The sequence below is a fragment of the Dipteris shenzhenensis genome, chromosome 15 (genome assembly GCF_047967505.1).
Source record: "Dipteris shenzhenensis isolate YYH24624 ecotype China chromosome 15, Dip_SZ_1.0, whole genome shotgun sequence".
In the NCBI taxonomy this organism is placed as follows: Eukaryota; Viridiplantae; Streptophyta; class Polypodiopsida; order Gleicheniales; family Dipteridaceae; genus Dipteris; species Dipteris shenzhenensis.
This window is the reverse complement of record NC_141610.1, coordinates 49,357,673-49,384,310: the sequence shown is the minus strand read 5'-3', so window position 1 is coordinate 49,384,310 and position 26,638 is coordinate 49,357,673. Positions and strand designations below refer to the sequence as shown.

The 26,638-nt window shown below is 47.2% G+C and overlaps 1 protein-coding gene across 1 annotated transcript; it reads right to left on the bottom strand.

Annotated features, from left to right (window-relative positions):
• Positions 1-716: 716 nt before the first annotated feature.
• LOC147893929 (uncharacterized) lies at positions 717-25,075 on the bottom strand. The gene is made up of 3 exons (XM_087386023.1): positions 24,894-25,075; positions 24,574-24,747; positions 717-1,435 (listed from the first exon to the last, which is right to left on the bottom strand). Exons 1-3 carry the CDS (start codon positions 24,958-24,960, stop codon positions 1,077-1,079), a joined length of 600 nt encoding a protein of 199 aa, XP_087242149.1. The 5' UTR covers positions 24,961-25,075; the 3' UTR covers positions 717-1,076.
• Between the last annotated feature and the right edge of the window lie 1,563 nt (positions 25,076-26,638).

Below are 26,638 nucleotides of genomic sequence, written 5' to 3'. Positions count from 1 at the left end.
CACATGACAACTCCCATAGAGTACAAGAGCATCTCTATTTATTTGAGAGAGAGAGAGAGAGAGAGAGAGAGAGAGAGGGGGGAACCGAGGGAGTAACATGTGCTCATTGCATGTTTTTTGCAATTGCACTATCATTGTAATTATTTCCATCCCTGTCCCACCTTACTGTGCTAAGCAGCCTTCGTCATGGCTGACTCTGCCCTTCACCTCTGGAGTGCCAACAAAAATTCAGTACGAAGACTTCGTATAAATGGATGCCCAAGTATGTGTGGGAGTGTGGCTTTGTATGTGTGAGAACATATTTTTATACTATGACTCTACACCCACTGTTGGACCCTGATGACATCAGTGGGGATGTCATAGTAGCTAGTCCCTGCTATGCGTGATGAAGTTTATGGTTTTAAATTTTATGAGTGACTATCGTGAGATTGAAACTGCACTATGTTGTGTTTTTAGAGGATGAGTTTGGGAATGTTCGTGGATTCATCTAGGTATATAATAACATTGCAACCACTAAGGTTAATTTTCAATGTTTGACACACCTAGCCATTGTCCAGGCTTTATGTGGAATTCAAACCGTCGTTGGTCCTAACTTTGCAAATTCAGGCATAGTATGAGAGAGGGGAAGGCAAGGTTAATCTGGTTGTCTTCCCATTTCATACAATGCCAGGATTCATGTAAATAGCCAACTTGGTAACTCGTATGTAGGTCCCCCCCCCCCCCCGCCCCAAAGCAAAAACAAGAGAAAAATCATTATCGGATATCTTGCAATATGAAAACAATAAGCTCCATTTTGCATTAGGTTCAAACCGATAGTCCTATGTAAATTTAAGACTCACAAGCTTGTGTCGGAAAATCTTCCAACTAGTCTAACCATGTAACAGACAGGTACACCAGAAAGCTCACAACATCAAAAACCATTCCAGAAACGGATTGTTAAAAGAGACTTATCAAAGCAACAGGTGTCATGAATCAACAAGGAAACCCCAAACAGTACCTAGGCGTTGCTCCGTAGATGCAGACAACAAACCTTTCAGCCAAGGGGGCCTGCAATGCTCAAACCACAACTTACCACCTCAACTGGCAAGATTCTTGTTCCCCCTGATGTACTGCTTCAACAATAACTTGTCTTGATCTATTTTAGCCTTCTCAATAGCATTGGCTGGTTTCAATTTTCTTTTCTCTGCAAGCATCCACTCATAAAGTTCCCTCTGCTGTTCTCTTGATAACTCTGGGTGTTTTGGCTTTTCTAAACTGACTGCTGGAATCGGCAAAGGGGGTTCATGAGAGGTAATTTGGGCAGGGGCAGGGATACTTTCCTTCTCCTCTGCTTCTTTCAGCTTGCCATCTTCTTCATGCCCTGATGTGGTTTCTTCGACAGCTTGTACTTCTTCAGAAGTTTTGGGTCCTTGTTTGCTTCTGAACAATGTGTACCCTTTATGACAACATCACACAGCATAAACACCTCGACAGAGTCAATGTTAGCTGTACATAGTTAAAATAGGGAAAGAAAATGGGCACATGCAGTAAGCTGCAAAAAAAAGGAAAAAAAAAATTTGGAGAAAGAAAGTGAACACATGCAGTTAGCTGCCAAAATAAGGGAAAAAAACTTTAACAGAGCTTCTTACTTCCCAGGTACTCACACAGTAGTCAAGCTGTGTAATGTCAACCCCTAAATCACATAAATCTCTCATCCCCTCATATAAACAGACTACTGAACGACTGTTAAAAATGAGACCTAAGGTTGTAAAGCTGTTTCATAAAGAGCCATTTTGAAATCATCTTCCAGTGCTAAATGTTGGACTCGCAATTAGTAACCTACACTTTTAATGCCTTCTTCTGACCTACCGGCATACTCATGATCATCTAATCAAAGCCTGAGTGTTAAAAGATGAACTGGCCGCTATGGATGGGCAGCAATCAGTAGCCCTCTCTCATGCTCAATAGATTGCCAAGGCGCTTCAATGGGTTAGTGATAACCTTGACAGTTGGAGAGAGATCAAAGCCATTGACCCTTGAGAAGCTTGGTCCCCTCTTGATCCAAGAGGAAGCAAGGCAAAAGCTGAGTGAGGAGGGTGGCAACGATAAGGCACTCAATGTCAACACTGAAGAAAAGTGAAGGAAAGGCAAGCCCAGTAAGAAAAGCAAGGAGACTTCCAAGGGACAGAGACTCTTCTGATGAAGATAGCAAAAATAATAAAGGAAAATGCTATTACTGACAACTGTGTGTTGAGCAAATTGATATGTATATGGAATATACGCTCCTGAGCAATTTTTGAGCTGAACTTGAATAAGGGATAATCTCTTGCCCCTCATCTCAATCAGATGAAGAGTTTGACCACTCAATGCTCACGTGTCAAGGTAATTATGGATGAAGATGTATGCATAGCAATATCGTTGAAGAGTTTACTACATGAAGACTAGGCAACTTTGTTACTACACTAACTATTCTTCCCTCACCAAAGCGAGCTGTCACATGCACCCATGCACTTGGGTGCAAGATAACAACTGGCTTCATCGACAAAGTGCAAGTAGTACCCTATTATAGGATATTTTGTCGTATGCCGTGGCCCCAATGTGATCACTTGTCCAAGGAAAGTCAAGCACGAGCTAAGTAGGTCAGCAGTCTCTCAGCCTTAGGTCAAGTCAAAACTTAACTCCTTGTTCACTAGTACCCACTGGAGAGCAGTAGGTTAGTGTAAGTCCTTAGGATTAGGTAGAATGAGTGCCAGCCCATGATAGGAGTCTTAGAAGGGACCCCGAAGGGCACCCTGCATAGGCAGCCCCCAAGTCCCTGTTAGAAATGACCCAACAAAGGGTACGCATAGCGGAAGACTGATAGTAATGCCCAGGAGCTCACACAATGTGCGTGTGGGGTGTGGAATCACAAACTTAACTTATGTGCATAGATGTGCAAGCCAGTAAATAGACAATGCTCAGAGACAAATATAGAAGCAACACCTTAAATTTCCGTCCGTCCAGAAACTAGGACAGGATACAATACCAAAAGGTCCTTCTACCACAAGCCTGACACTTCTAGATCTCTGAGCCCACGTGCTCCACCTCGAGCATATGTAGACTCTCTGTCTAGATCCCTTCCACCTTGCTGTCCGGAAGCCAGCCTAGGTGGGCAGCCACTCTAGCTCAGTCTGCAGCTTCTCCTAGGTCACCTTGTCCTCCTGAATGTAGGCCCAAGGCTCCCCCTTTGCTGCTCCTGTCTGCTGTCCTGAGGGCTGCTCCAAGTGATGTGTGAATGAGGACTGAATGGTCCTCTTTTATAGGCCCAGGGCCTGCATGGAAAAAACCGACCAGCAGCCTGAATCTGGCCAACCCAATCAGGCCGACCAGGCTGCTATAAAACCGCCCTAAAAGGGCTCACTTAACCAGGGCCCCTGGCCCACAAAACTAGGGCTTTGGCCCTCACTTCAAGGGCTGATGCCCTCTTATATATGCGGGGTCCAGCCCATTCTGCCCTGCCATTTTCTAGGCATGGTAGGCTGGCTGGAACCAGCCCTACCAGGCCTACCCCTGGCCGACCAAACTGCTGGTAACCCCCGCCATGTTGCGCTTCTGCCAGCCCCTTCTTTAGCGCCGGCTCCGTACATCCTGCTGAGTCATCACGCCTTTCATAGGGATCTGTTGCAGGCCGTACGCCTGCCATGAAGCTTTGTCTTGCCAGGCTAGATCCAGGGCTACATGCCCGCGCCATCTTTCCTGCACAAGGTCTTCTTTGTGCTGCCCATGTAGCAGCTTAATCATTCCTTGGTCTACCTCCCCATGCTCTCCTCATTTGGGAGCTCACAGATGGGGAGGTGACCATTCCAACAGTCCCTCCTGAAATGGCCAAGGGCAGTCAGCCTGGTCAACCAAAACCGACCATCCAGCTGGCCCAAGGTTTTTATACCTAGATGAATCCAGGAACATTCCCAAACTCATCCTCTAAAAACACAAGGTTGAAAACCATAAACTCCATCATGCATAGCAGGGACTAGCTACTATGACATCCCCACTGACATCATCAGCGCCCAACAGTGGGTGTAGACCATAGTATAAAAATATGCTCTCACACATACAAATCCACACACCCACACATACTTGAGCATCCATTTATACAAAGTCTTCGTACTGAGTTTCTGTCGGCACTCCAGAGGTGAAGGGCAGACTCAGCCATGACGAAGGCTAGCACTAAAGGAGAAGGTTTTGGCTGGTTCCCAGCCTATATAAGGGGCCTTTTGCCCCCCTTTTCCCTCACTCAGCCTTCATCCTTTCCTCAGCTCACAGCCAGCTCTAAGAGCAACCCCTAATCTGGCCCTGAACAGCAGCAAACCTTAGCAGCTCAGTTCAGCCTGACCTTGTTCACTAGCTCTTTGCAGTTTTCTTTTACAGTTCACACAGCTCTCTTTTGAGCTCTTTTACTCAGCTTTCCCTCAGCTTCCATATAGATCTCTTTAGGTCCATATCTCAGATTTCTATCTTCCCTTCATCTCTCTCACTCAGGTAGCTCCGCTGCATGCTCGGGGACAACACAAGCCTCTTCAATAGCCTTGCTAAGTGGTCTACATCTATGGCATTGTTAGCATTGGCCTTGGTTGAGATTGGATTGGCTCTCAGGCACTCATGGGTCAGCTCTCAGTGTCAAAGGGCATACATTCTCTCTCTCACCCTAATCTCTCTCCTCTTTAAGGTGCATACACATACGCCTTGTACAAAGCTTTAAAGGTCTCCCTGTGATTACACGATCATTAACCGTTTCATGTTACATTGGTGTTAGAGCTTCAGTCTGTAATCCAGCTTGACTACCGCGAGTGCATGGTCTTGTTGAGATCCAAAAAGGACACGCAAACTAGCATCATGAAGCAGCAAAGGAGAGAAGAAGAGTAAAATGTCGACTACCACGAAGACAAAGAAAGTACGCTTCTGCCCAGCACTCAAGTGATGTTAGAGAAGCTCATGGAACAAAATCGATTCCTCCTAGCCCAGCTTGAAGAGCCTTCATTGCAACTGGGTGAAAAACACAAGCAGTTGGAGGAGACACAAAAACATCTCGAAAAAAAAAAACTACAAAGGAAAAACCCAAAGAAGGCAAGGGACTCTCAGAATTCGAAAAACTGCTCTTGTTGATGCACGAGGAGTGCAAACAAGAGGCAGCACTTCGACGTGACGAGATGGCCTAAGCCGAGAAGCAGCACCAATTCGACCGGGAAGCCATGTTGCTCCAACACAAACAAATGTTGGCCACTATGTAGGCTAGCATGAGCACTACTTTCCCCCCAGGTTCGACAAGTCACAACATCAAAGGTTACTCCACTGACCCGGTCCACTCTGAACTTAACGACATACGACGGTAAGTGCGACCACTCAGCCATTTTGCAGTTTATTTATCAATTTGTAGCTCATTTTCCGCCAGCTCGTATTCAGGGCGAACAAGACAAAGTCCACCTAGCGCAACTTATCTGACCGGTGAGGCGGTGACCTGGTGGTAGCATTGTTCTAGTAATTATACTAATCCGACCACACGTCACGACCTTCAAGTGGGATATGTTTGTGATCGACCTCAAAGCTCACTTTCCACCACCTCAGTACTTGCTGAATCTGGAGGACGAGCTTTCTTGTCTCACCTAAAATGGTGGACTCCATGTGTGCGGGACCATATACGAGTATGAACTTAAGGTCAAGATCTCAAATGGAATTAACAATGTGGCATTAGATTACCCTAGCCCAGCAATTAGGTGTTTTCGATACCAATAAACTAAAGCAGTTCATTGAGGGGTTGAACTCTAACATTCGCTTCCTTGTTCGAAACTTTGACCTGCTCACCTATGAGCGTGTGCTTACCCTGGCTCAGAATCAAGAAATGATGCTGAACAGGGTAAAGCCTAAGCACATCCAACCAAGAGCCAAAGCCCTACAACAGTCTACAACCCCAGCGAGCAAAGGCCCTTAGCAAAAGGACAATAGCTTCCAAAAGAAAGACAACCAGCGGTCAAAAAAAGGAGTCTAAGCCCAAGATGACTCTAGATGAAAAAGCTAAAGCAGGCATTATGAGAGGATACTTACAACCCGATGAACAAAAGCGGTACCACACGGAGCACCGTTGTTTCCATTGCCACCACATTGCAAGGCATGGAAAGAAAGATTGGCCCAAATGGTTGACCAAGAAGGCTGCCAACGCGCCAACTTCTACTATTGCCCACTGTTTTGTCACTCCCAACTCCACCTACCTCAACTACAAATGCAGTTCCACTTGCTTTGAACAGTGTACCCTAAGGAGAGCATGCTCGACAAGCAAAAGAGGCCCTCATCAGAGCCTATGGCACGGCTAAAGGGCAACGGTTTGTTATCTTATTTGACATGGGGAGTTTAAAAGACTCTATATCCCCTCAGCTTGCCAAAAAGATGGGGTGCACTTTAGTGCCTTGTGAGCTTGCAGTGGATGGGTACACATTTGGGCTAAGCACTCGAATCAAACACAAGGCCGAAAAAAATTCTCACAATTCAGAAGGCCTCTTATCGACAGGACTTCATTCTCACACCATTATTAAGATGCAACATGATACTTGCGATCTAGTGGTTCCGAGAATATTCTCACCTGTGCCCAATTGGCAATTGTTGAAGGACTACCTGAGTCAACCATCGTCCGCACGGACATAAGTATTCTTGGCATCCCTCTGATTTGCCGCGTCCGAGCAGCTCAGGCTGTTCGCAAAGGCACAGTATGCGCCTGGTGTATGTCCGCTGTCAGCTCAATTCAATGCAGCCAGCCCCTCCTTTGGGGCAGGTCATGGCCGATCCAACCCAGCAATTCCAAGATATTATGCTCTGAGACGATCACAACCGAGGATCATCGGATCAAATTATCCTAGAAGTCTATGGAATCAAAGTTGGTACAACAGTTCACTCAATTAATATGCGATGGGTTTATCCAGCCATCCTCATCACCTTTTGCAACTCCAATTCTATTTGTCCATAAAAAAGTTAAGACGGCACGACTTTGCGTCGACTATAGGGCACTTAACAAAATTACGATCAACAATATATTTCCAATGCCCCGCATAAAGTACATCCTAGAGCACTTGAATGGTGTCAAATATTTTTCTAAGCCTAACTCCTAGTGGAGCGATCGGCAATCACAATGGAGTTAAATCTTTCAACAATAACCCCACCGCCATTCTCAGCAGGAAAGCCTCCATTCAGACAATACAAAAACTAGAGATTCAAGGGCTTTAAAGACCTTGACTCTATGAAAACACAGTACGCGGACTCAGTAGAGTTCAATATTCAATATCAGTTTGCTTGACTTTTGCGCCTATTATTCAATCCAAGATGGATGGTTATTCTACAAGCATAGACTTTGTGTGCTCAAAGACAACTGCTCCATGACGCCCACGATGCCCTCACAAGTGGCCATGGAGGCATCAATAGTACATTGGAGAAACTAGAGTGATATTTTTACTGGCCTAAAATGAGGAAGGAAGTATATGCGGAGATGCCAAATGTAAAGTGCACCATTAGAAGGCGACAAGATTGCTTAAGCCCTTACCGATCCCAGAAGGTCCTTTCCAGGACATTACAATGGATTTTGTGGAATCCTTTTCCCATCTGTAGGTACAAGTAACACTCAATGTCTAACCATTGTTGACCGTTTTAGCAAATTTTGTATGCTTATTCCGTGCAAGCAGAAGGCCAAGTATTGGTACCTGATTGGAGGATTGCCACAAACAGGGATTTCAAATTCACCTCGCGTCTATGGAGGGTTCTGATCACATTGGCACCAAGCTCCACGTCCAGTGCTTTCATCCGCAAATTGAAAGGCAATCATAGGTATATAAACAATAGGCTTTTGATGTACTAAATCTTATTGTCATGACTTGCAGAGTCCAAGTGGGAGCTAGTACAGGCCATATTGAACAATACCTATTCATCAAGCATTGGGCGTACTGTTAGAAATCACCCAACAGAGGGTACGCATAGCGGAAGACTTATAGTAATGCCCAGCAGCTCACACAGTGTGCGTGCCTTCTCCTATCAGCCAGTTATCTCTAGACTCGAGTCCGTGTGCTCCACCTCGAGCTTCTGTAGACTATCCGACCAGATCCCTTCCACCTTGCTGTCTTTGCACCAGCCTAGGTGGGCAGCTCTTAGTCTGCAGCTCCTTGTGCTCCCTTCACCTCCTGAACATAGGCCCAAGGGAAGCTCCTTTGCTGCTCCTATCTGCTGGCTGTTTTCTGCTGCAAGTGATGATAAATGAGGCCACAAGGACCTCCTTTTATAGGGCCCCAAGGGCTGGAAAAAATACCGACCAGCCTGCAGCAAACTGGCCGACCAGTCTGTGCCTGGTCCAGCCCTATAAGGGCTCACAACCCGGGGCTTTTGGCCCCACACTTCCAGGGCCTTTGGCCCTCCAATCCAGGCAAGGGCCCAGCCCTATATAAGCCTGCCTGGCCAATATGCCGCCCAGGGTCAGTCCCTTGCAGCCCTCCTTGCTGCTGCTTCTGGACACCTGGGTGCCCACTCTCCAGCCCTAAACCAGGGCCTCCAAATAGTCCCAAAACCTGCTCCACATCTGCGCCTATCCATCCTGCCATCATTGCGCCTCTGCCAGGCTCTTCTCCAGCAGTGTACAGAGCCGTACACCCTGCAGATGTCAGCGCCATGTCATCGCCTCCTATTTTGGGTCCCTTGTGCTGGCTACTGCTTCGCCTTTTGATGCTGCAGATCCATCCTAGCTCTGGGTACTTTCCATGGTCTTTGATGTGAGGTGCTGCCCATGTGGCAGCCCCCTCTCTTTCTTCTCTCTTGGGCACATCTTGCCCTAGGTCTCCCTCCCCCACGCTCTCCTCATTTGGGGGGCTTACAGATGGGGAGGTGACCATTCCAACACCCCCTCTCACCGACACATCTGGGCCCAATGCCAACACGTCGATGACGATGCTCCAATAACTCCCTGGTCGTAGTCCTCTGGAACACTTCGATGTCAAAATCTTTTCTTGGCTTTTCATCCAGTGGCTCCTGCTCCACCAGGTCTGGTTCCGCTTCCGCACACCATCCTGGTACACAGGTCCATCTTTGGCAGCACCTCCTAACACCACCTCCTTCAGTCACGTTCCCGCCTTCGAACTTGAGCAATCCAGCCATCACGATCTTCCAGTTGTCCCTCTCATAATGAGAACATCTTGGAGTCTTCCAGGCACCATGCTCTGAGGGTCTGTCTCAACCCGTCCTTCTTTTGGCAAGGTTTGCAACCAATGAATATTTCCAGTTTACTTGGACCGTGAACTCTTGCTAAGTTCTCAAGTAGGTACTCTTCTGGCTTCAGTACTCTTTGTCCATCACCTTCTAGCAATCTGCGTCCGAGATTTGAAGAAGCACCAATACGTCCCCTTCTGCCTTCGAAGAAGGCCAATTCCTTCCAATCTCGTATCACCTGAGACAAATGAAGAGCAAAGTCTTTCCACAACATGCTATAAAGGCTCAAATGCAAAATATCAAGTACATACCAGACTGTTGTATTGTTTGTGTGTTTGCCCTGAAAGCATACCCTGTACCTCAATGAGGCACCCACCAATAGCCTGTGTAATCCTTTACTATCCCCTTCTGAAGTACAGCATCCATCTGACCATGAGACCCCAGGGCCCTCCATGGAATCCACCCCCGTGTTAGTGTCAACAGCCACGCACCTAGAAGGTACCAAGCGCTCCATGCTGTCCTTCACCTTCACAAAGGCATCTGACTCCTCGTCGACCCACATCTCTATGTCAGACATCCTTACTGTGATTTTCGGATCAACATATCTAACCCCGGTGACACTCGGTGATGTCACCAGGAACAACTCTTTGATTATTTGCTTTGGCATCTCCTTCTGAATCTGAGTCGGAATCCTTTTTGTTTTTCTGATCCGCCTTTTTCTTTCTACAGTCCTTTGCAAAATGTCATGGCGTATCACAGTAGAAGCACTTCTTCTTATGCTTCCTCTTCGAAGTCTCCTCGTCGTCAAAGTTGTTTTTCTTGGACTTGCCACCGTTAGGCTTGCCCTTTCCCCTTTACCAGCATCGCCTTGTCGTCTTTGTCCTCGTTGTAGAGCTTCTCCCGAGCTTCCTCCTGTAGCAGTAATGGACCCAATTCCTCAAACGTCAAAGGTTTGATCCTCTGCTCTGCTGTCACTGTCGTAACAAAGCTCTTGAAACTCCGAGGTAGTCTCCTTAGTACCATCAAGGCCAAATGGCATGAGTTTGTCTTCTGACCAACTGCTGCCAGCTGATCCCTCACCTTGAACTTCGTCAAGTGACTATGTACCGTATATCCTTCCATATAAGGATTGTAGAGTTGATGCTGAAGAAGCAAAATCCGAGAGGTGTTGTCCGTCTCGTACAGATCCTTCAAAATGACTCACGCCTCTATTGACATCTCGGCCATTTGGATATGTGGAAGAACAGAGTCCGCCGTAGTCCCTATGATTAATGCCAGGGCATGGGCATCTCTGTCTTCCCAAGCTTCAGGCTCCACTCTGTCTACTGCCATGAATATCTTCCCTTGCCTATCCACTACGTCCTCCGGCTTCACCTCCACTCCCGTGGTAAGCTTCCATAGCTTCCGAGCCACTAAACGACTCCGGATCTTCACTTTCCATATCGGGTAGTTGGTCCCGTCTAGTTTCCTAGACTCTCCAAAGATAGGGATAGTGAATGAGAAAACTAGGGGAGGAGGAAGGGAGAGCAGGGGCTGAAGAGGCTGTAGAGGTCGACATCTCTGTTGTTTGCACCACACAGCAAAGTCAACCAAAATCAATTTTCAATAGACCAGAACTCTAAACGCACCTTACTCAACCTGAGTCACCCTCCTTCTCGCAAGCGCACGATCCTCCACTCGTGGAAGTCGATTCCCAAGAGCTTCTGACTCAGGGTCGTCCTTCAGCAAGGTCGCTGCCTTCAGGCTCCCACACCTGTGAGCCTCCTACTTGGGCTCTGATCCCAGGTTGGAAATGACCCAACAGAGGCTACACACAGTGGAAGACTTATAGTAATGCCCAGGAGCTCACACAGTGTGCGTGTGGGGTGTGTAATCACAAACTTCTTTACTTAATGTGCGTCACATAGATTAGATGTGCAGAGTCATCAATAGACAATGAACCAGCCAGATAGAGAAACCACCAATATTTCCGTCCAAAACTATGCACACAATACAAAAGATATAGATCCAGAGTCCCACCAATGGTATGGTCCTCTGATCTTACCACAAGGTCCTTCTCCTATCAGCATTTTATCTCTAGACTCGAGTCCGCGTGCTCCACCTCGAGCTTCTGTAGACTATCCGTCTAGATCCCTTCCACCTTGCTGTCTTTGCACCAGCCTAGGTGGGCAGCTCTCTCAGCTCTTAGTCTGCAGCTCCTTGTGCTCCCTTCACCTCCTGAACATAGGCCCAAGGGAAGCTTCTTTGCTGCTCCTATCTGCTGGCTGTTTTCTGCTGCAAGTGATGATAAATGAGGCCACAAGGACCTCCTTTTATAGGGCCCCAAGGGCTGGCAAAATACCGACCAGCCTGCAGCAAACTGGCCGACCAGTCTGTGCCTGGTCCAGCCCTATAAGGGCTCACAACCCGGGGCTTTTGGCCCCACACTTCCAGGGCCTTTGGCCCTCCAATCTAGGCAAGGGCCCAGCCCTATATAAGCCTGCCTGGCCAAACTGTGTGGGCTATAAATATGCCCCCCAGGGTCAGTCCCTTGCAGCCCTCCTTGCTGCTGCTTCTGGACACCTGGGTGCCCACTCTCGCGCCCTAAACCAGGGCCTCCAAACAGTCCCAAAACCTGCTCCACATCTGCGCTTATCCATCCTGCCATCATTGCGCCTCTGCCAGGCTCTTCTCCAGCAGTGTACACAGCCGTACACCCTGCAGATGTCAGCGCCATGTCATCACCTCCTATTCTGGGTCCCTTGTGCTGGCTACTGCTTCGCCTTTTGATGCTGCAGATCCATCCTAGCTCTGGGTACTTTCCATGGTCTTTGATGTGAGGTGCTGCCCATGTGGCAGCCCCCTCTCTTTCTTCTCTCTTGGGCACATCTTGCCCTAGGTCTCCCTCCCCCACGCTCTCCTCATTTGGGGGCTTACAGATGGGGAGGTGACCATTCCAACACCCCCTCTCACCGACACATCTAGGCCCAATGCCAACACGTCGATGACGATGCTCCAATAACTCCCTAGTCGTAGTCCTTTGGAACACTTCGATGTCAAAATCTTTTCCTGGCTTCTCATCCAGTGGCTCCTACTCCACCAGGTCTGGTTCCGCTTCCACACACTATCCTGGTACACAGGTCCATCTTTGGCAGCACCTCCTGGCACACCTCCTTCAGTCATGTTCCCGCCTTCGAACTCGAGCAATCCAGCCATCACGATCTTCCAGTTGTCCCTCTCATAATGAGTGAACAACTTGGAGTCTTCCACGCACCATGCTCTGAGGGTCTGTTTCAACCCGTCCTTCCTTTGGCAAGATTTGCAACCAATGAATATTTCCAGTTTACTTGGACCGTGAACTCTTGCTAAGTTCTCAAGCAGGTACTCTTATGGCTTCAGTACTCTTTGTCCATCACCTTCTAGCAATCTATGTCCGAGATTTGAAGAAGCACCAATACTTTCCCTTCTGCCTTCGAAGAAGGCCAATTCCTTCCAATCTCGTATCACCAGAGACAAATGAAGAGCAGAGTCTTTCCACAACATGCTATAAAGGCTCAAATGCAAAATATCAAGTACATATCAGAACGCTATACTGCTTGTGTGTTTGCCTTGAAAGCATACCCTGTACCTCAATGAGGCACCCACCAATAGCCTGTGTAATCCTTTATTGTCCCCTTCTGAAGTACAGCATCCATCTGACCACGAGACCCCAAGGCCCTCCATGGAATCCACCCCCGTGTTAGTGTCAACACCCCCGCACCTAGAAGGTACCAAGCGCTCCATGCTGTCCTTCACCTTCAAAAAGACATCTGACTCCTCGTCGACCCACATCTCTATGTCAGACATCCTCACTGTGATTTCTGGATCAACATATCTAACCTCGGTAACACTTGGTGATGTCACCAAGAACAACTCTTTGATTACCACATTTGCTTTGGCCTCTCCTTCTGAATCTGAGTCGGAATCCTTTTTGTTTTTCTGATCCGCCTTTTTTCTTTCTACAGTCCTTTGCAAAATGTCCTAGCGTATCACAGTAGAAGCACTTCTTCTTATGCTTCCTCTTCGAAGTCTCCTCGTCGTCAGAGTTGTTTTGCTTGGACTTGCCACCGTTAGGCTTGCCCTTTCCTTTGCCAACCTAATCCTTTACCAGCATCGCCTTGTCGTCTTTGTTCTCGTTGTAGAGCTTCTCCCGAGCTTCCTCCTGTAGCAGTAATGGATCCAATTCCTCAAACGTCAAAGGTTTGGTCCTCTGCCCTACTGTCAGAGTCGTAACAAAGCTCTTGAAACTCCGAGGTAGTCTCCTTAGTACCATCAAGGCCAAATGGCATGAGTTTGTCTTCTAACCAACTGCTCCCAGCTGATCCCTCACCACCTTGACCTTCGTCAAGTGGCTATGTACCGTATCTCCTTCCATATAAGGATTGTAGAGTTGATGCTGAAGAAGAAAAATCCAAGAGGTGTTGTCCGTCTCGTACAGATCCTTCAAAATGACTCACGCCTCTACTGACATCTCGGCCATCTGGATATGTGGAAGAACAGAGTCCGCCGTAGTCCCTATGATTAATGCCAGGGCATGGGCATCTCTGTCTTCCCAAGCTTCGAGCTCCACTATGTCTACTGCCATGAATATCTTCCCTTGCCTATCCACTACGTCCTCCGGCTTCACCTCCACTCCTGTGGTAAGCTTCCATAGCTTCCGAGCCACTAAACGACTCCGGATCTTCACTTTCCAGATCGGGTAGTTGGTCCCGTCTAGTTTCCCAGACTCTCCAAAGTTAGGGATAGTGAATAAGAAAACTAGGGGAGGAGGAAGGGAGAGCAGGGGCTGAAGAGGCTGTAGAGGTCGACATCTCTGCTGTTTGTACCACACAGCAAAGTCAACCAAAATCAATTTTCAGTAGACCAGAACTCTAAACGCACCTGACTCAACATGAGTCACCCTCGTTCTCGCAAGGGCACGATCCTCCACTCGTGGAAGTCGATTCCCAATAGCTTCTGAATCAGGGTCATCCTTCAGCAAGGTCGCTGAAAGGCTCCCACACCTGTGAGCCTCCTACTTGGGCTCTGATACCATGTTAGAAATGACCCAACAGAGGGTACGCAGAGCGGAAGACTTATAGTAATGCCCAAGAGCTCACACAGTGTGCGTGTGGGGTGTGGAATCACAAACTTCTTTGACTAATGTGCGTCACATAGATTAGATGTGCAGACTCATCAATAGACAATGAACCAGCCAGATAGAGAAACCACCAAAAATATATTTCCGTCCAAAACTATGGACACAATACAAAAGATATAGATCCAGAGTCCCACCAATGGTATGGTCCTCTGATCTTACCAGAAGGTCCTTCTCCTAGCAGCCATTTATCTCTAGACTCGAGTCCGCATGCTCCACCTCGAGCTTCTGTAGACTAGCCGTCCAGATCGCTTCCACCTTGCTGTCTTTGCACCAGCCTAGGTGGGCAGCTCTCTCAGCTCTTAGTCTGCAGCTCCTTGTGCTCCCTTCACCTCCTGAACATAGGCCCAAGGGAAGCTTCTTTGCTGCTCCTATCTGCTGGCTGTTTTCTGCTGCAAGTGATGATAAATGAGGCCACAAGGACCTCCTTTTATAGGGCCCCAAGGGCTGGCAAAAATACCGACCAGCCTGCAGCAAACTGGCCGACCGCTCTGTGCCTGGTCCAGCCCTATAAGGGCTCACAACCTGGGGCTTTTGGCCCCACACTTCCAGGGCCTTTGGCCCTCCAATCTAGGCAAGGGCCCAGCCCTATGTAAGCCTGCCTGGTCAAACTGTGTGGGCTATAAATATGCCCCCCAGGGTCAGTCCCTTGCAGCCCTCCTTGCTGCTGCTTCTGGGCACCTGGGTGCCCACTCTCCAGCCCTAAACCAGGGCCTCCAAACAGTCCCAAAACCTGCTCCACATCTGCGCTTATCCATCCTGCCATCATTGCGCCTCTGCCAGGCTCTTCTCCAGCAGTGTACACAGCCGTACACCCTGTAGATGTCAGCGCCATGTGATCGCCTCCTATTCTGGGTCCCTTGTGCTGGCTACTGCTCCGCCTTTTGCTGCTGCAGATCCACCCTAGCTCTGGGTACTTTCCATGGTCTTTGATGTGAGGTGCTGCCCATGTGGCAGCCCCCTCTCTTTCTTCTCTCTTGGGCACATCCTGTCCTAGGTCTCCCTCCTCCACGCTCTCCTCATTTGGGGGCTTACAGATGGGGAGGTGACCATTCCAACACGTACCCCATAGGAAGCAGCTTTTGGCAAGAGGTTCTCTTCACTCCTCACCAGGATGATATCCCCATCTCTCGAAGCCAATAAAACTACATAATCCATGGCCGAGATCACGTAGTCAGGTACAGACCGCCTCGCCAAAGCACAAGCAACATACACGTGCCAAGCCAACAAGTCCCGTCCAGATGTCAACTATAAAGCAGGTGATTGGGTTAATCTGAGGATTATAAAGCAGAGATTAAATCAAGTGGGCAAGCGATGCCCTCAATCATACTTCAGAAGTTTCGGACCATTCCTCGTATTACGATCAACGACGTCTCTATGAAGCTAGGGTTACCAGACAGTTGGACAATGCATAACATCTTTCACGTGGCATGGTTGAAGCTGTATATTGGCCCAGCACTCAGCTATGAGCAGCAGCCCCAGGTGATTGAGAGCCAGAGCAAATTCTCCTCCACAAATTGAAGCATGACTCAAGACGCCGGATCCATGAATCTACACTAAGTTTCAAACCCATGAAGCGGTGTGGCTAGGCGAAAGTTTCTTCCAAGAGTTCCTACAGATATTGGCAAACTACTTGGAGGCCATGCAATTACCGCCAAGTTAAGAGGTGACAACTGGCTTCATCGACAAAGTGCAAATAGTTCCCTATTATAGGATATTTTGTCATATGCCGTGAACCCATTGTGAGCCCTTGTCCAGGGACAGTCAAGCACGAGCTACGTAGGTCAGTCTCTCAGCCTTAGGTCAAGTTAGAAGTCAAGTCCTTGTTCTCTAGTACCCACTGGAGAACAGTAGGTTTGTGTAGGTCCTTCTTAGGATTAGGGCGGTCTGTGAGATGAGGAAAGGTTGAAGGCTGAGTAAGGGAAAAGGGGGGCAAAAGGCCTCTTTGTATAGGCTGGGAACCAGCCAACCTTGGGCCAGCGAAACCGATTGGCTGGTCAGTTTTGGCCGACCAGGCTGCTGGCCCATGCCTATAATAGGCCATTTCAGGAGGGCTTTGGGAGCTGCCTATGCAGGGTGCCCCACTTGCCCTCCTTCCATACTGTGTGCTGCCCTTGGGGGTCCCTTTTGGGGCGCCTATCATGGGCTGGCACTCATTCTACCTAAGAGGAGCCTCTGATCTAGCCCTGAACAGCAGCAAACCTTAGCAGCTCAGTTCAGCCTGACCTTGGGAGTTATATGCAGCACTTCAGCAGGGACTTGGAACCAGCAAACAGAGGGATGTTTGGTGCTTGTTTCAATAGCTCTTTGCAGTTTTCTTTTACAGTTTACACAGAGCTCTTTTCAGCAGGGACTTGGAACCAGCAAACAGAGGGATGTTTGGTGCTTGTTTCAATAGCTCTTTGCAGTTTTCTTTTACAGTTTACACAGAGATCTTTTCAGCTGTTTCACTCAGCTTTCTCTCAGCTTCCGTATAGATCTCTTTAGCTCCATATCTCAGATTTCCATCTTCCCTTCATCTCTCTCACTCAGGCAGCTCTGCTGCAGGCCCGGGGACAGCACAAGCCTCTTCAATAGCCTTGCTCAGTGGTCTACATCTACGGTGTGGGCAGCATTGGTCTTGGTTGAGATTGGGTTGCTTCTCAAGCATTCGTGGGTCAGCTCGCAGTGTCGAAGGGTCATCCTCAGAGTTGCATCCCGTGCTCTCTGAAGGAATGTAATTTGTATATTTTGCAGTTTTCCAAGTATAAAGTAGATTCTTCCCTATTTGGAAAAGGGGGCCCTCAGTGGGTGTAGGGACCCAATCTAGTGTCGTCTACATTCTCTCTCTAACCCTAATCTCTCTCTTCCTCTTTATGGTGCATACGCATACACCTCGCACAAAGGCTTAAAGAAGGTCTCACTGCGATTACACAATCATTAAACATTGCATGTTACACTAGTGGACATCATCGGATCTCTTATGAAAGAAGAGAAGATGATTAAGCAACAACAAGAGGTTACCACTGTAATAAAGCTTACTTCACAAAGAGGACATTTAACGGATCGTCATCGAAGCCAGTTCTCAAGAAAAAAGGTAACCTAAAGTGTCACTTCTGTGGAAAGCTGGGACACTTCGAGGAAAACTGCTATAGCAAGAAGAGGCTCTTTGCAAACATTGTCACAGACAATGAAGACCAACAAGAATCTAATGATGTTGAGGCTATCTATGGCCAACTTTGTCGAAGATGATTGGGCCTTTTAGGATACAAGCTTATTACTTCTCTTCATAAAACGCATATCCACTTGCTTGGAAAATTCAGATATTGCATATTTCTTTTTTGAAATTTCAAGTTCTTTATATTAGGATGTTTGCTAAAAGAATGCATATGTTTTCCTAATGTCCAGTTAGGCGTCCAGTTAGGCACTAGTTGTCAAGGGTCTAGCATTTGAGGGATTGAAGGGGTTACTGGCATTAGTGCCTCACAAGTTGAGCCGTATCTCTTGTCACATGCATCCCTGCCCTTGGGTTCAATGTGGCACAATGGCTACATCAACAAGTGCGTTATAGTTCCCTAAGAGGAGATTTTGTCGTATGATGTGACCCCTTGTCCAGGGACAGTCAGGCACAAGCTACGTAGGTCAGTCTCTCAACCTTAGGTCAAGTCAGAAGATCAATCCTTGTTCACTGGTACCCACTGGAGAATAGTAGGGTAGTGTTTCCATCTTAGGATTAGAGATAGGTCTAGGTGTTGGAATCGGAGTCCTAGTGTGTGTGGTCCTAGAGTCCTAGGAGTGTCCTACAGTTGTGTGTGTGAAGAGTCTTGAGGCCACTTGTGCCACCTCATGTGGTAGGTGTGATTCCTCCCCTAGATTATAGGATCTAGATTCTCTTGTGTGTGACCTCATCTATGAGGTGTTTGTGTGGGATGATAAGGCTTGCCCAGCCTATAAAAGAGGCTATGTACTTGCTATGATAACACAATCTATCAACATCAGTTCGTGCCTCAGCTCTTGTCTCCAATCATGTGTCTCTCACCCTCTCCCCATTTTCAACAGTTGGTATCAGAGCAAGTCTTCCTTGACTGAGCCTTGACTCATCACGCACGATTTTCCTGCCATGTCTCTACGATAACATTGCCGTATGTCTCCACCGCACGTCGCCATCTCTACATGCGGCAACCTCTATCTTCCCTGATGCTGCGCCATTCTGCCCGTCCTCCCTCGCAGTCTGCTCACGCATCCCTCGTAATCCTACCTCTCTCCTCCGCTGGGCCACTCTTCCGTCATCTCCACGTTGCTGTCAGAAGGCTAGATATGGCAAGCTCAAACGGCATGCTCGATGTTGGGTCATCGCTATTGATCATCGGACGAGCGTGGACTGCAGAATAAAGATGGATTGCAATCGCAAAGCACATCTATCTCTGCTCTACAGCAGCATTCTGCCCCAATGACCTGCGACAGACGACCTTGTGAGGGCCGTGGCCATCGACTCATACGTCGCCATTCAGCCCGCAACAAGCAGCAAACAAACCCGCCATCCTGCGGATCTTCTGTTCGCTCTTCTACCCGCCTTTGCTGCCCTACCACGAAACTGCCCACGCAGCTCTTGCTTACCTGAAGCTGCCCACGCTGCTGCTCTAGCTCTTGCCCACGCTGCAGCTCCTGCGCACGCAACTGCTGCTCTACGCTGCACCTCTCTGCCCACGCTGCTGCTCCTGCAACAGTCGTCTTTCAGCCGCCACAACTCAAGCCCAGCATTTCTGCTCCATGACGACCTGAAGAGCGGCTTGTTCCAGCCCATTTCTGAGCCCAAAACTCTAAATTGCGATTTTCAAGAATTTTGCCTCATTTTGGGTGAATTTGTTGGGGCTTTTATGGTCTGAAGCTTCCCTAGTATTGCTAGAACACTATGCTCTAGGAAATTTTGAAAAGCCCCAATTTTCTGCAAACCCTAATTTTGCAGCAACCCTAACCCAAAAATTTAGGGCTTTTCTGTCTTGTGTCTTCCTTTGGCATAATTGAAGCTTCTACCATGTAAAATTTGGGCTTTTTTTGCAAAATTTGAGTAAACATTGTAAGGGATTTAGACACTGGCTGTAATAACAGCTAAGACCTTCCCACCAATGGATAGCATAAAAAACTCCTCGTTCATCGAGAAATTCTCAGGGAGCAATTTCCCAACTTGGCAGACGAAACTCCGGCTTCTTCTTATGCGAGAAGGCATATGGAATATCACCAATGGCAAGGAGCCCAAACCCCAAAGTGATGATGCTAGAATCAGTTGGTGGGAGAACCAAAATGATAAAGCAATGGCTATCATTGGCCTAGCTTTAGCTGACAACCTTATCCACCATGTGGATTTTGATAAAACTGCAAATGACGTTTGGGAAAAATTAGAGAATTTGTTTGGAAATAAGATCAATAATTCCAAAGTATTTCTCAAACAAAAACTCTTCAAGCAAGAAACTGAAACCCTCAATGAACACTTGAGCAACCTCGGGTCAATTCTCCAACAATTATCTGCCATCCGAGCCATTGTTGAAGATGATGATCAAGTTGCTGTACTTCTCTCAAGTATTGAAGACATTTCCAAGTACAATGAGATCCTTGCTGTCCTAAGAGTCAGCCGCAATATGAGCTTTAAGGATATGGTAGCTCATCTCATTGATGAGGACCGTAGGCTTACAGAGAAAGCAGAATCTTCCTTTGAATCTGGCAAAGCATTCTTTCTCAAGAATAAGCCCAAGAAGAAAGGAAAACCTCTTAAATGTAATTATTGTCAGAAGCTTGGCCATCCAGAGGATCATTGCTTCAAGAAGATGGCAAAGGTACAAGCCAAAGAACATGCCAACCTGGTTGCGGAGCAGAGCGAGGACGAAGAAGATGAAGCTACACCTTCTAGACCTGAGGAACAAGCCTGCACTGCTGCTGTTTCTGGTCTATCCCTCCATGAAGTGATAGATGAAGAGTGGGCTTTCTAGAGTCATGTGTGTTAGGTACTCTGCCTTGAGTAGTCCCCCTAAAATGATGTAATAATTTGTCATTTTGTGTGCCTTGTCCTATAAAAGGCTCCACTTATTTCCATGTACCCAGTTAGGAGACAGGGGGGTTGTTATGTCTTTCCTTTATCAAGCCTGGCCAAGTTCCAGGATGTTGGTGTACTCCCTAGACCTATGAGTTGGTCATGCATCCATGCTCAGATTTGAGTCTCTGATCACGTTGACACCTAAGCCATGAGAGTGCTTGGTTCAACCTCTAAATTATGCTCAGCTGTTAGCCTCTGAGATTGCCTGGGATGCACAGTCTGGATGATGTCATAGTTTCTCACCCTAGCTCCGAAGGGGGGTTTGTTGGAATCGGAGTCCTAGTGTGTGTGGTCCTAGAGTCCTACAAGTGTCCTACAGTTGTGAAAGTGAAGAGTCTTGAGGCCACTTGTGCCACCTCATGTGGTAGGTGTGATTCCTCCCCTAGATTATAGGATCTAGATTCTCTTGTGTGTAACCTCATCTATGAGGTGTCCGTGTGGGAAGATAAGGCTTGCCCAGCCTATAAAAGAGGCTATGTACTTGCTGTGATAACACAATCTATCAACATTAGTTCGTGCCTCAGCTCTTGTCTCCAATCATGTGTCTCTCACCCTCTCCCCATTTTCAACACTAGGTCCAGCCGAGGATAGGAGCCCTTCTGGGCCCCCTCAGGGCTGGAACAAGTGAAGGAAATGGGCTGGGGAAGGGCTGCCTTTATAGGCAGTCCGGCACCCCTCCCTAGGTCACCTTTTATGGGGCCAAGGGCCCAACCCAACACCCGACTGAAAAGTCGGCCAGTTTGGGTAGGTTGGCTCAGCCCTCCAACCCCTATAAATAGGGGGCCTCCATGCCCTCATTCCTCATTCAGTCCCCCAGCGTTCAGCACTCCAAACAGCTCCCCTCCAGCCCCTCTTGTGCAGCCCTGAACACCCCCAGAGTTTGGCCTCTGATCAGCCTCAGCTCTTGGCCTCAGTTCAGCCTTCCTGGAATGTGTCTATGCAGCGCATCAGTTGGGGATTTGGACCAGCAAACGGAGTAAGGTTTGGGTACTGTTTTAGCAGCTCTTTACAGTTCTATTTACAGTTTTGCAAAACTCACTTCTCAGCTCTATGTTTCAGTCATCTCTCAGCTCCCTTTTAGAATCTATTACTTCTAGCTTTCACTCTCTCACTCACGTAGTAACCCTGCATACCGGTGGACAGCACAAGCCTCTTCCTTGCCTTGCAGAAGTGCCCTACATCGTCAGTGTGGACAGCATCAAGGTCTCGGTATTGGTTGGTGTTGCCTCTCAGGTCTTTGGGTCTACAAGACGTGTGCACAGTGTACAAGCACTGGACAGTGCCACATGGGCTGCTACATACTCCACTGTTAGAGGTAGGCAGAAGCTTTGGATTGGGCAAGCAGCATGCAGAAGGATGGCACAGCAGCACATACGGAGGCCAGAACAGGATGCCTGGTGCAACAGCAGGTACGGAACTCCAGCCAGCAGCTACAAGCAGAATGGCAGCAATTGCACGTCTTCCTGGAGCATTCATATTGACAGAAGCTCTGTTGCGGTGCAGTCATGGTGGCTGCTGTGAAGGACTGTGCAGATACTGCTAAAGGCCCTGGAGTAAGGGCAGGTTGGTGAGCTGTTGCAGGCCTGCGAGGTGGTAGTCCTCGGCAGCATCTGGAGGAGATGGGGCCATTATGTGCTAGGTCAGGTCAGCTTAACCCTAAACAGGTCGGGCTGACAGACTGACCAGCCTGCCACTACGGGAGGGGTACTTCACCTTAAAAGGCCTAATTGTGGGGGCTATCATTAGTTCAGTTTGGAGGCATATATATATATATATATATATATATATATATGAATCCAGGAATATGCCCAAACTCATCCTCTAAAAATACAAAAATAGTGCACTTTCAATCTCATGATAGTCACTCATAAGGTTGAAAACCATAAACTCCATCACGCATAGCAGGGACTAGCTACTATGACATCCCCACTGACGTCATCAGCTTTGTTGGAGCATCACCTGGTGCACACCCATGGTCGATAGGAGAGCACGTGTGTGCTGGAGGGTGCTGTCTAAGGAACTCACAATACAGATGGTGACTGAAGCTCACTGAGGAGCACGCAACCTGAGGAGTACAAGGATGGAAGTAGGAGCAGTTCACATGCTCACATAGAGCATCCAAGGAAGCGGATTGCTGCATGTTTTGGGATCTATGTGGAGCCTTCTATAAGCACTGTTTGGCTCAGTTTCGTGCACTTGCTCTGTTCTACTGTTGTCTGTTCTCCAGAATTGGTGCTTGTGAGTGCTCTCTTGCAGACACATAAGAGTTTGAAGTTGGATAAAGCATTCCCTTCCTTGCTCGAGGTTCTTCCATTGCATATGCCATATCCGTTCCTATTTCCCGTGTAGAGAAACTAGGTTCTTCTAACATGATCCACTCCATTTGACCCTTACTAACACACTAACATATGTATGTTGAACCCAAACTAACTAACTATTCTAACAGAGAGTCTGGGCAGGACGTTGATGCCATGTGCCACCTACCATGGGTTGAGGTTCTGCACCCTTTGCGATATGCAAGCAGTATAGGCAAAGACGCATGTGCTTATAAGATGCCCCCAATATTATGTATGGGAAGAACCCCTGCCTCTTGAGCAGGGTTTTGAGATATGAGTGGGGACATTGACCGCCCGGATATATTAAAAATACTTTATACTAAAACCTATTATTCTGCGGAGAAAATGGGGATCCAAGATACGATTTGTATAGTGCATTGACAAATTAATCGTCACCCTTATAGCTCATCTACTCCAAGTCTTGAAGCCTTCGGTATCAAAATGGCAACGCACCAAAGGTCCCACAAGCAAATTAAACATAAATCAAGCAGTGGAATATATGCTTCAAAAGAAAGTCATCAAACCATCTTCGATGTGCTGCCTCTTTTCTATCAGAGGTCAAACAACTCAAATGCACTCATGCAACCAGCACCTTGCTAGGAGCATAGACAGAGACAGATCACAGACTTCTACAACCAGAAGAGCCAATCAGGGGACACCACCAAAGACAAGAGTCATTAGCAGTATTTTTTTGCCAAAAGCAATGATGATTTTTCTAGTCCAAAGCGATATGCATCTGAATTCATAACAGAGGCATAATTGGAAGAATTTCACACTCCAAAAGATTTCAAAGAGATTTGCAATAGAACCTCTTTTGGGCTGTTTGAAATACACTGATCTGGTTGTAACCTAGGCCCCCTTACATGATCACTTATATGGGAAATATAAAACAAATATTGGTTACTGAGAAAAACAAAGTCCCTGTCATTCAAAATGGATTATTTATTTCGTTGCACCTGGAGATTTCAAGAGACAGTGGACCTCTTCACAAAGAGTTTAAAACGATTTCTGATCCTCATAAACCTATCAATAGCTTGTGCAAGATTTCCCAATGACTTGAACACTATACGATTGAAGAGGTGTGTAAAGTTTGTTAGTTTTGCTACTGGCAGCACTGACCAGGCCCTGTTGTAGAAATTGGACCGGAAGAATAATAGCTGTTGTCTGGCTCGAAGAAAAGATACCATTCAGAGCTGTGCTGTCGATTGTGACCAATCCTGCTACCACCTCTCATCCACAGCTGCAAGCAAGAATAGGGGTAGCATCCACTGCCAACAATGTTTGGAGAGCAGTTTTGAGCTGCCAAGTAAGGCTCTTCGCTTGTGTTTCTAATTGCTCTCTTATTGCACATCCCTTCAGCTAAGTAGTTTCAACACCTTTGAGAAACAGAATTTGGGATATAAAATAGGCTAAGCAAGACCTTGCACTGGACAAGCTTACTGGCTCAAAACAAATGTGTGTGGTGCCCTTTTCCTCATAAGCTCAACAATTCCCAAGGCGTGCTCTGTTATCACAGTAATGCGCGTCACATAATAAAGACGTGGGTTGCTGCAATAAACCGTCCAAATGATACAGTGCTGCACCATGGATTCATCTTCTCAAGTGTCTTTATAACTCTCAAATGCAGACAAGCTACCTTACGAAACCGGCCGGAGGCAAAATGACGAAAAACTAAAATCAAGTTCGTACATTTTTTGCGAAAAACTACTTCTAAGCGACATATGCATAGTACATGCAGGAGTCATTTCAAGGAACAGCCATACTTGATTGTCCAGAAAGCTCGGTACACTTGACGAGAAATAGAGTGTTCATAAATCTAGTACTCTTACCGAGAACAAGGCCATTTAAAACAAGAATTGTCGTGATCGCAGCCCGAAAACGGTACCATAATGGCTGGTGCGTTCCTCCCCCAGCTGGAGGCTGGTTCCCCGAGCTTGTAGAAACGCCTCTCGGCAAGGGAACACTGGTAGGTTGAGCTGCTGCCGAAGCCGACGTATTGGCGCCTACAGACAAGAATCACGTAAGGAAAATGCAGTTCTAAAGCGATGGGCCGCAAAATCATATCAGAAAACTGAGGTGATGAAGGATTTTAGAGTCGAAAGAAGCAAACGAAGGAAAAGGGGAGGGCAGAGAGAAAAGAAAGGCTAACCAGGAGATCGGTGGCTCTTCTTGGGCTTATGCAGCAAGATCTTGGGCTGCTCCTGAGGCTGGCTCATGATGCTTGTTGGATCCTTTCCCACAAACTTGTGAATAAATGCCTACAGAAGTGCCTTATTAAGGACCTAGCTCACATGGGAGGACATGCCATGGGAGCAAACCATTCCTTTTCAACTCTATTACTCTCCATCCTATATCCTATTTTACTCAAAAAAATCACTTCATGGATGCATTTTCCTCCACTTTGTATGGTTATTTCCTCACCTTCAATGTCTCGAGGAAGGCTCCAACCTTCCATGTCGTGAGGTCACATTGAAAACGACTCAAGGCTCATTTTCACTTTGCCAACTCAACAATCATGGGATTCCCTACCTGCTTCCAAACTCGACGGAGACTCGACACGCTTCAGAATGATGATTGGGGCTGCTCGCTTGTACAGATTTGGCTCGGGTTCTCTTCTAGCTGCCCCCGAAACTTGACGTATAGGGGAATCGGATCGACGAGGACTCTCTTAGGACGAGAGGAAAAGTCCAACTCTTGGTTCATTCCCCCGCGTACAGGTCTGGTGGGAGGCGCTAAACGGTTAACCTTGGGAATATTTGATTTTGGGGGGCGATGTAAGCATTGGGAAGTGGTCCTTGTGCTAATAAAATTTAAGTGTAAATAGCTGGGCTTGGTTAACTTAATTGTGGACGGCTGGGTTAGTCCAAAATTTGGCAATCTCCATCTGAAATCACTGGACAGTTTTCATTTCTGAAAGGTTCCCAATGAGATGATGGAGATTAATGCTCCACCGACTACGGAGTTTTAGGTGTTTAGGGGAGGCGAGCTCTAAGGGCAAAGGTGGAATGAAAGTGGAGCTTTGAAGGAGATCACGATGGAGACTCATTTAGCATACCTACAAAAGTGCCTTAACACACAAGAGCGAATACCATGGGAGGAAACCATCCCTATTCAACTGCATTTTCCATCCTATCATAGTCAAACAAGGCAATCATTTCATGATGAGAACATCTCTCATCATTCCATCCTTCCCAATCCCTAAACTAGGTGGAATGACCATTCTAGCCTTATTACGGAGGGAAGCTTTGAGCACAAATGTGGAAGGAGAGTGGAAGTTTGAAGGAGAGCACAAGGGAGACTCATTGTAGACTGGAAGAGAGGGGAAGGAGGGTGAGGGAAATGAAGGGTGTTTAGATGGGCAAACATGGCTGCCCATGGCATCTAGGCCATGGGCTAGACGTGGATCGGCAATCTTGCTCATCCCTACTTACTTAGCCCTGGGAGAAATTTTGGCTAATCCCATTCTAAATCCATCCTAGACCATTGACAATGTGCTTGGGTAAGATTCAAGCAAATCGTGCGGGTGAGTTATGTAAACAAACAATAAGAAGAAGAAGAATTAAGCATTGGAATATAATTTCGCCCACACTAATTAGGTTCTTTTATTGAGATTTATCAATTGTCATTCATGGTAGTCAATGTGACGCCAATCACGAAACTATTTTTTGGGCATTTTTGTGGCCGCGCAACATTGCGCTAGTGGGTAAGATTTCAAATTTAAGGCAAGCTCGTGCTCAATTGGGTTTTTCCCCCGACATATTGATTGCCACACTGACATATCGATGAGACACAATCTATCAAAACTTACTGGTAGGGTTCATTTAGAATAGTCACTTGCCAAATTTAAGACTCTAGCTAGCTAGCTTGATGTTTGAACTTGACACACGTATTTCT

Bases quoted from the DNA above. Each gene is read 5' to 3' on its own strand.
- LOC147893929 (XM_087386023.1), bottom strand. From the start codon at position 24,960: ATGAGCCAGCCTCAGGAGCAGCCCAAGATCTTGCTGCATAAGCCCAAG. The intron at 24,748-24,893 runs GTTAGCCTTTCT...TCTTGTCTGTAG, and splicing joins GAAGAGCCACCGATCTCCTG to GCGCCAATACGTCGGCTTCG. The intron at 1,436-24,573 runs GTAAGAGTACTA...GTTGTCATAAAG, and splicing joins TTTAAATGGCCTTGTTCTCG to GGTACACATTGTTCAGAAGC.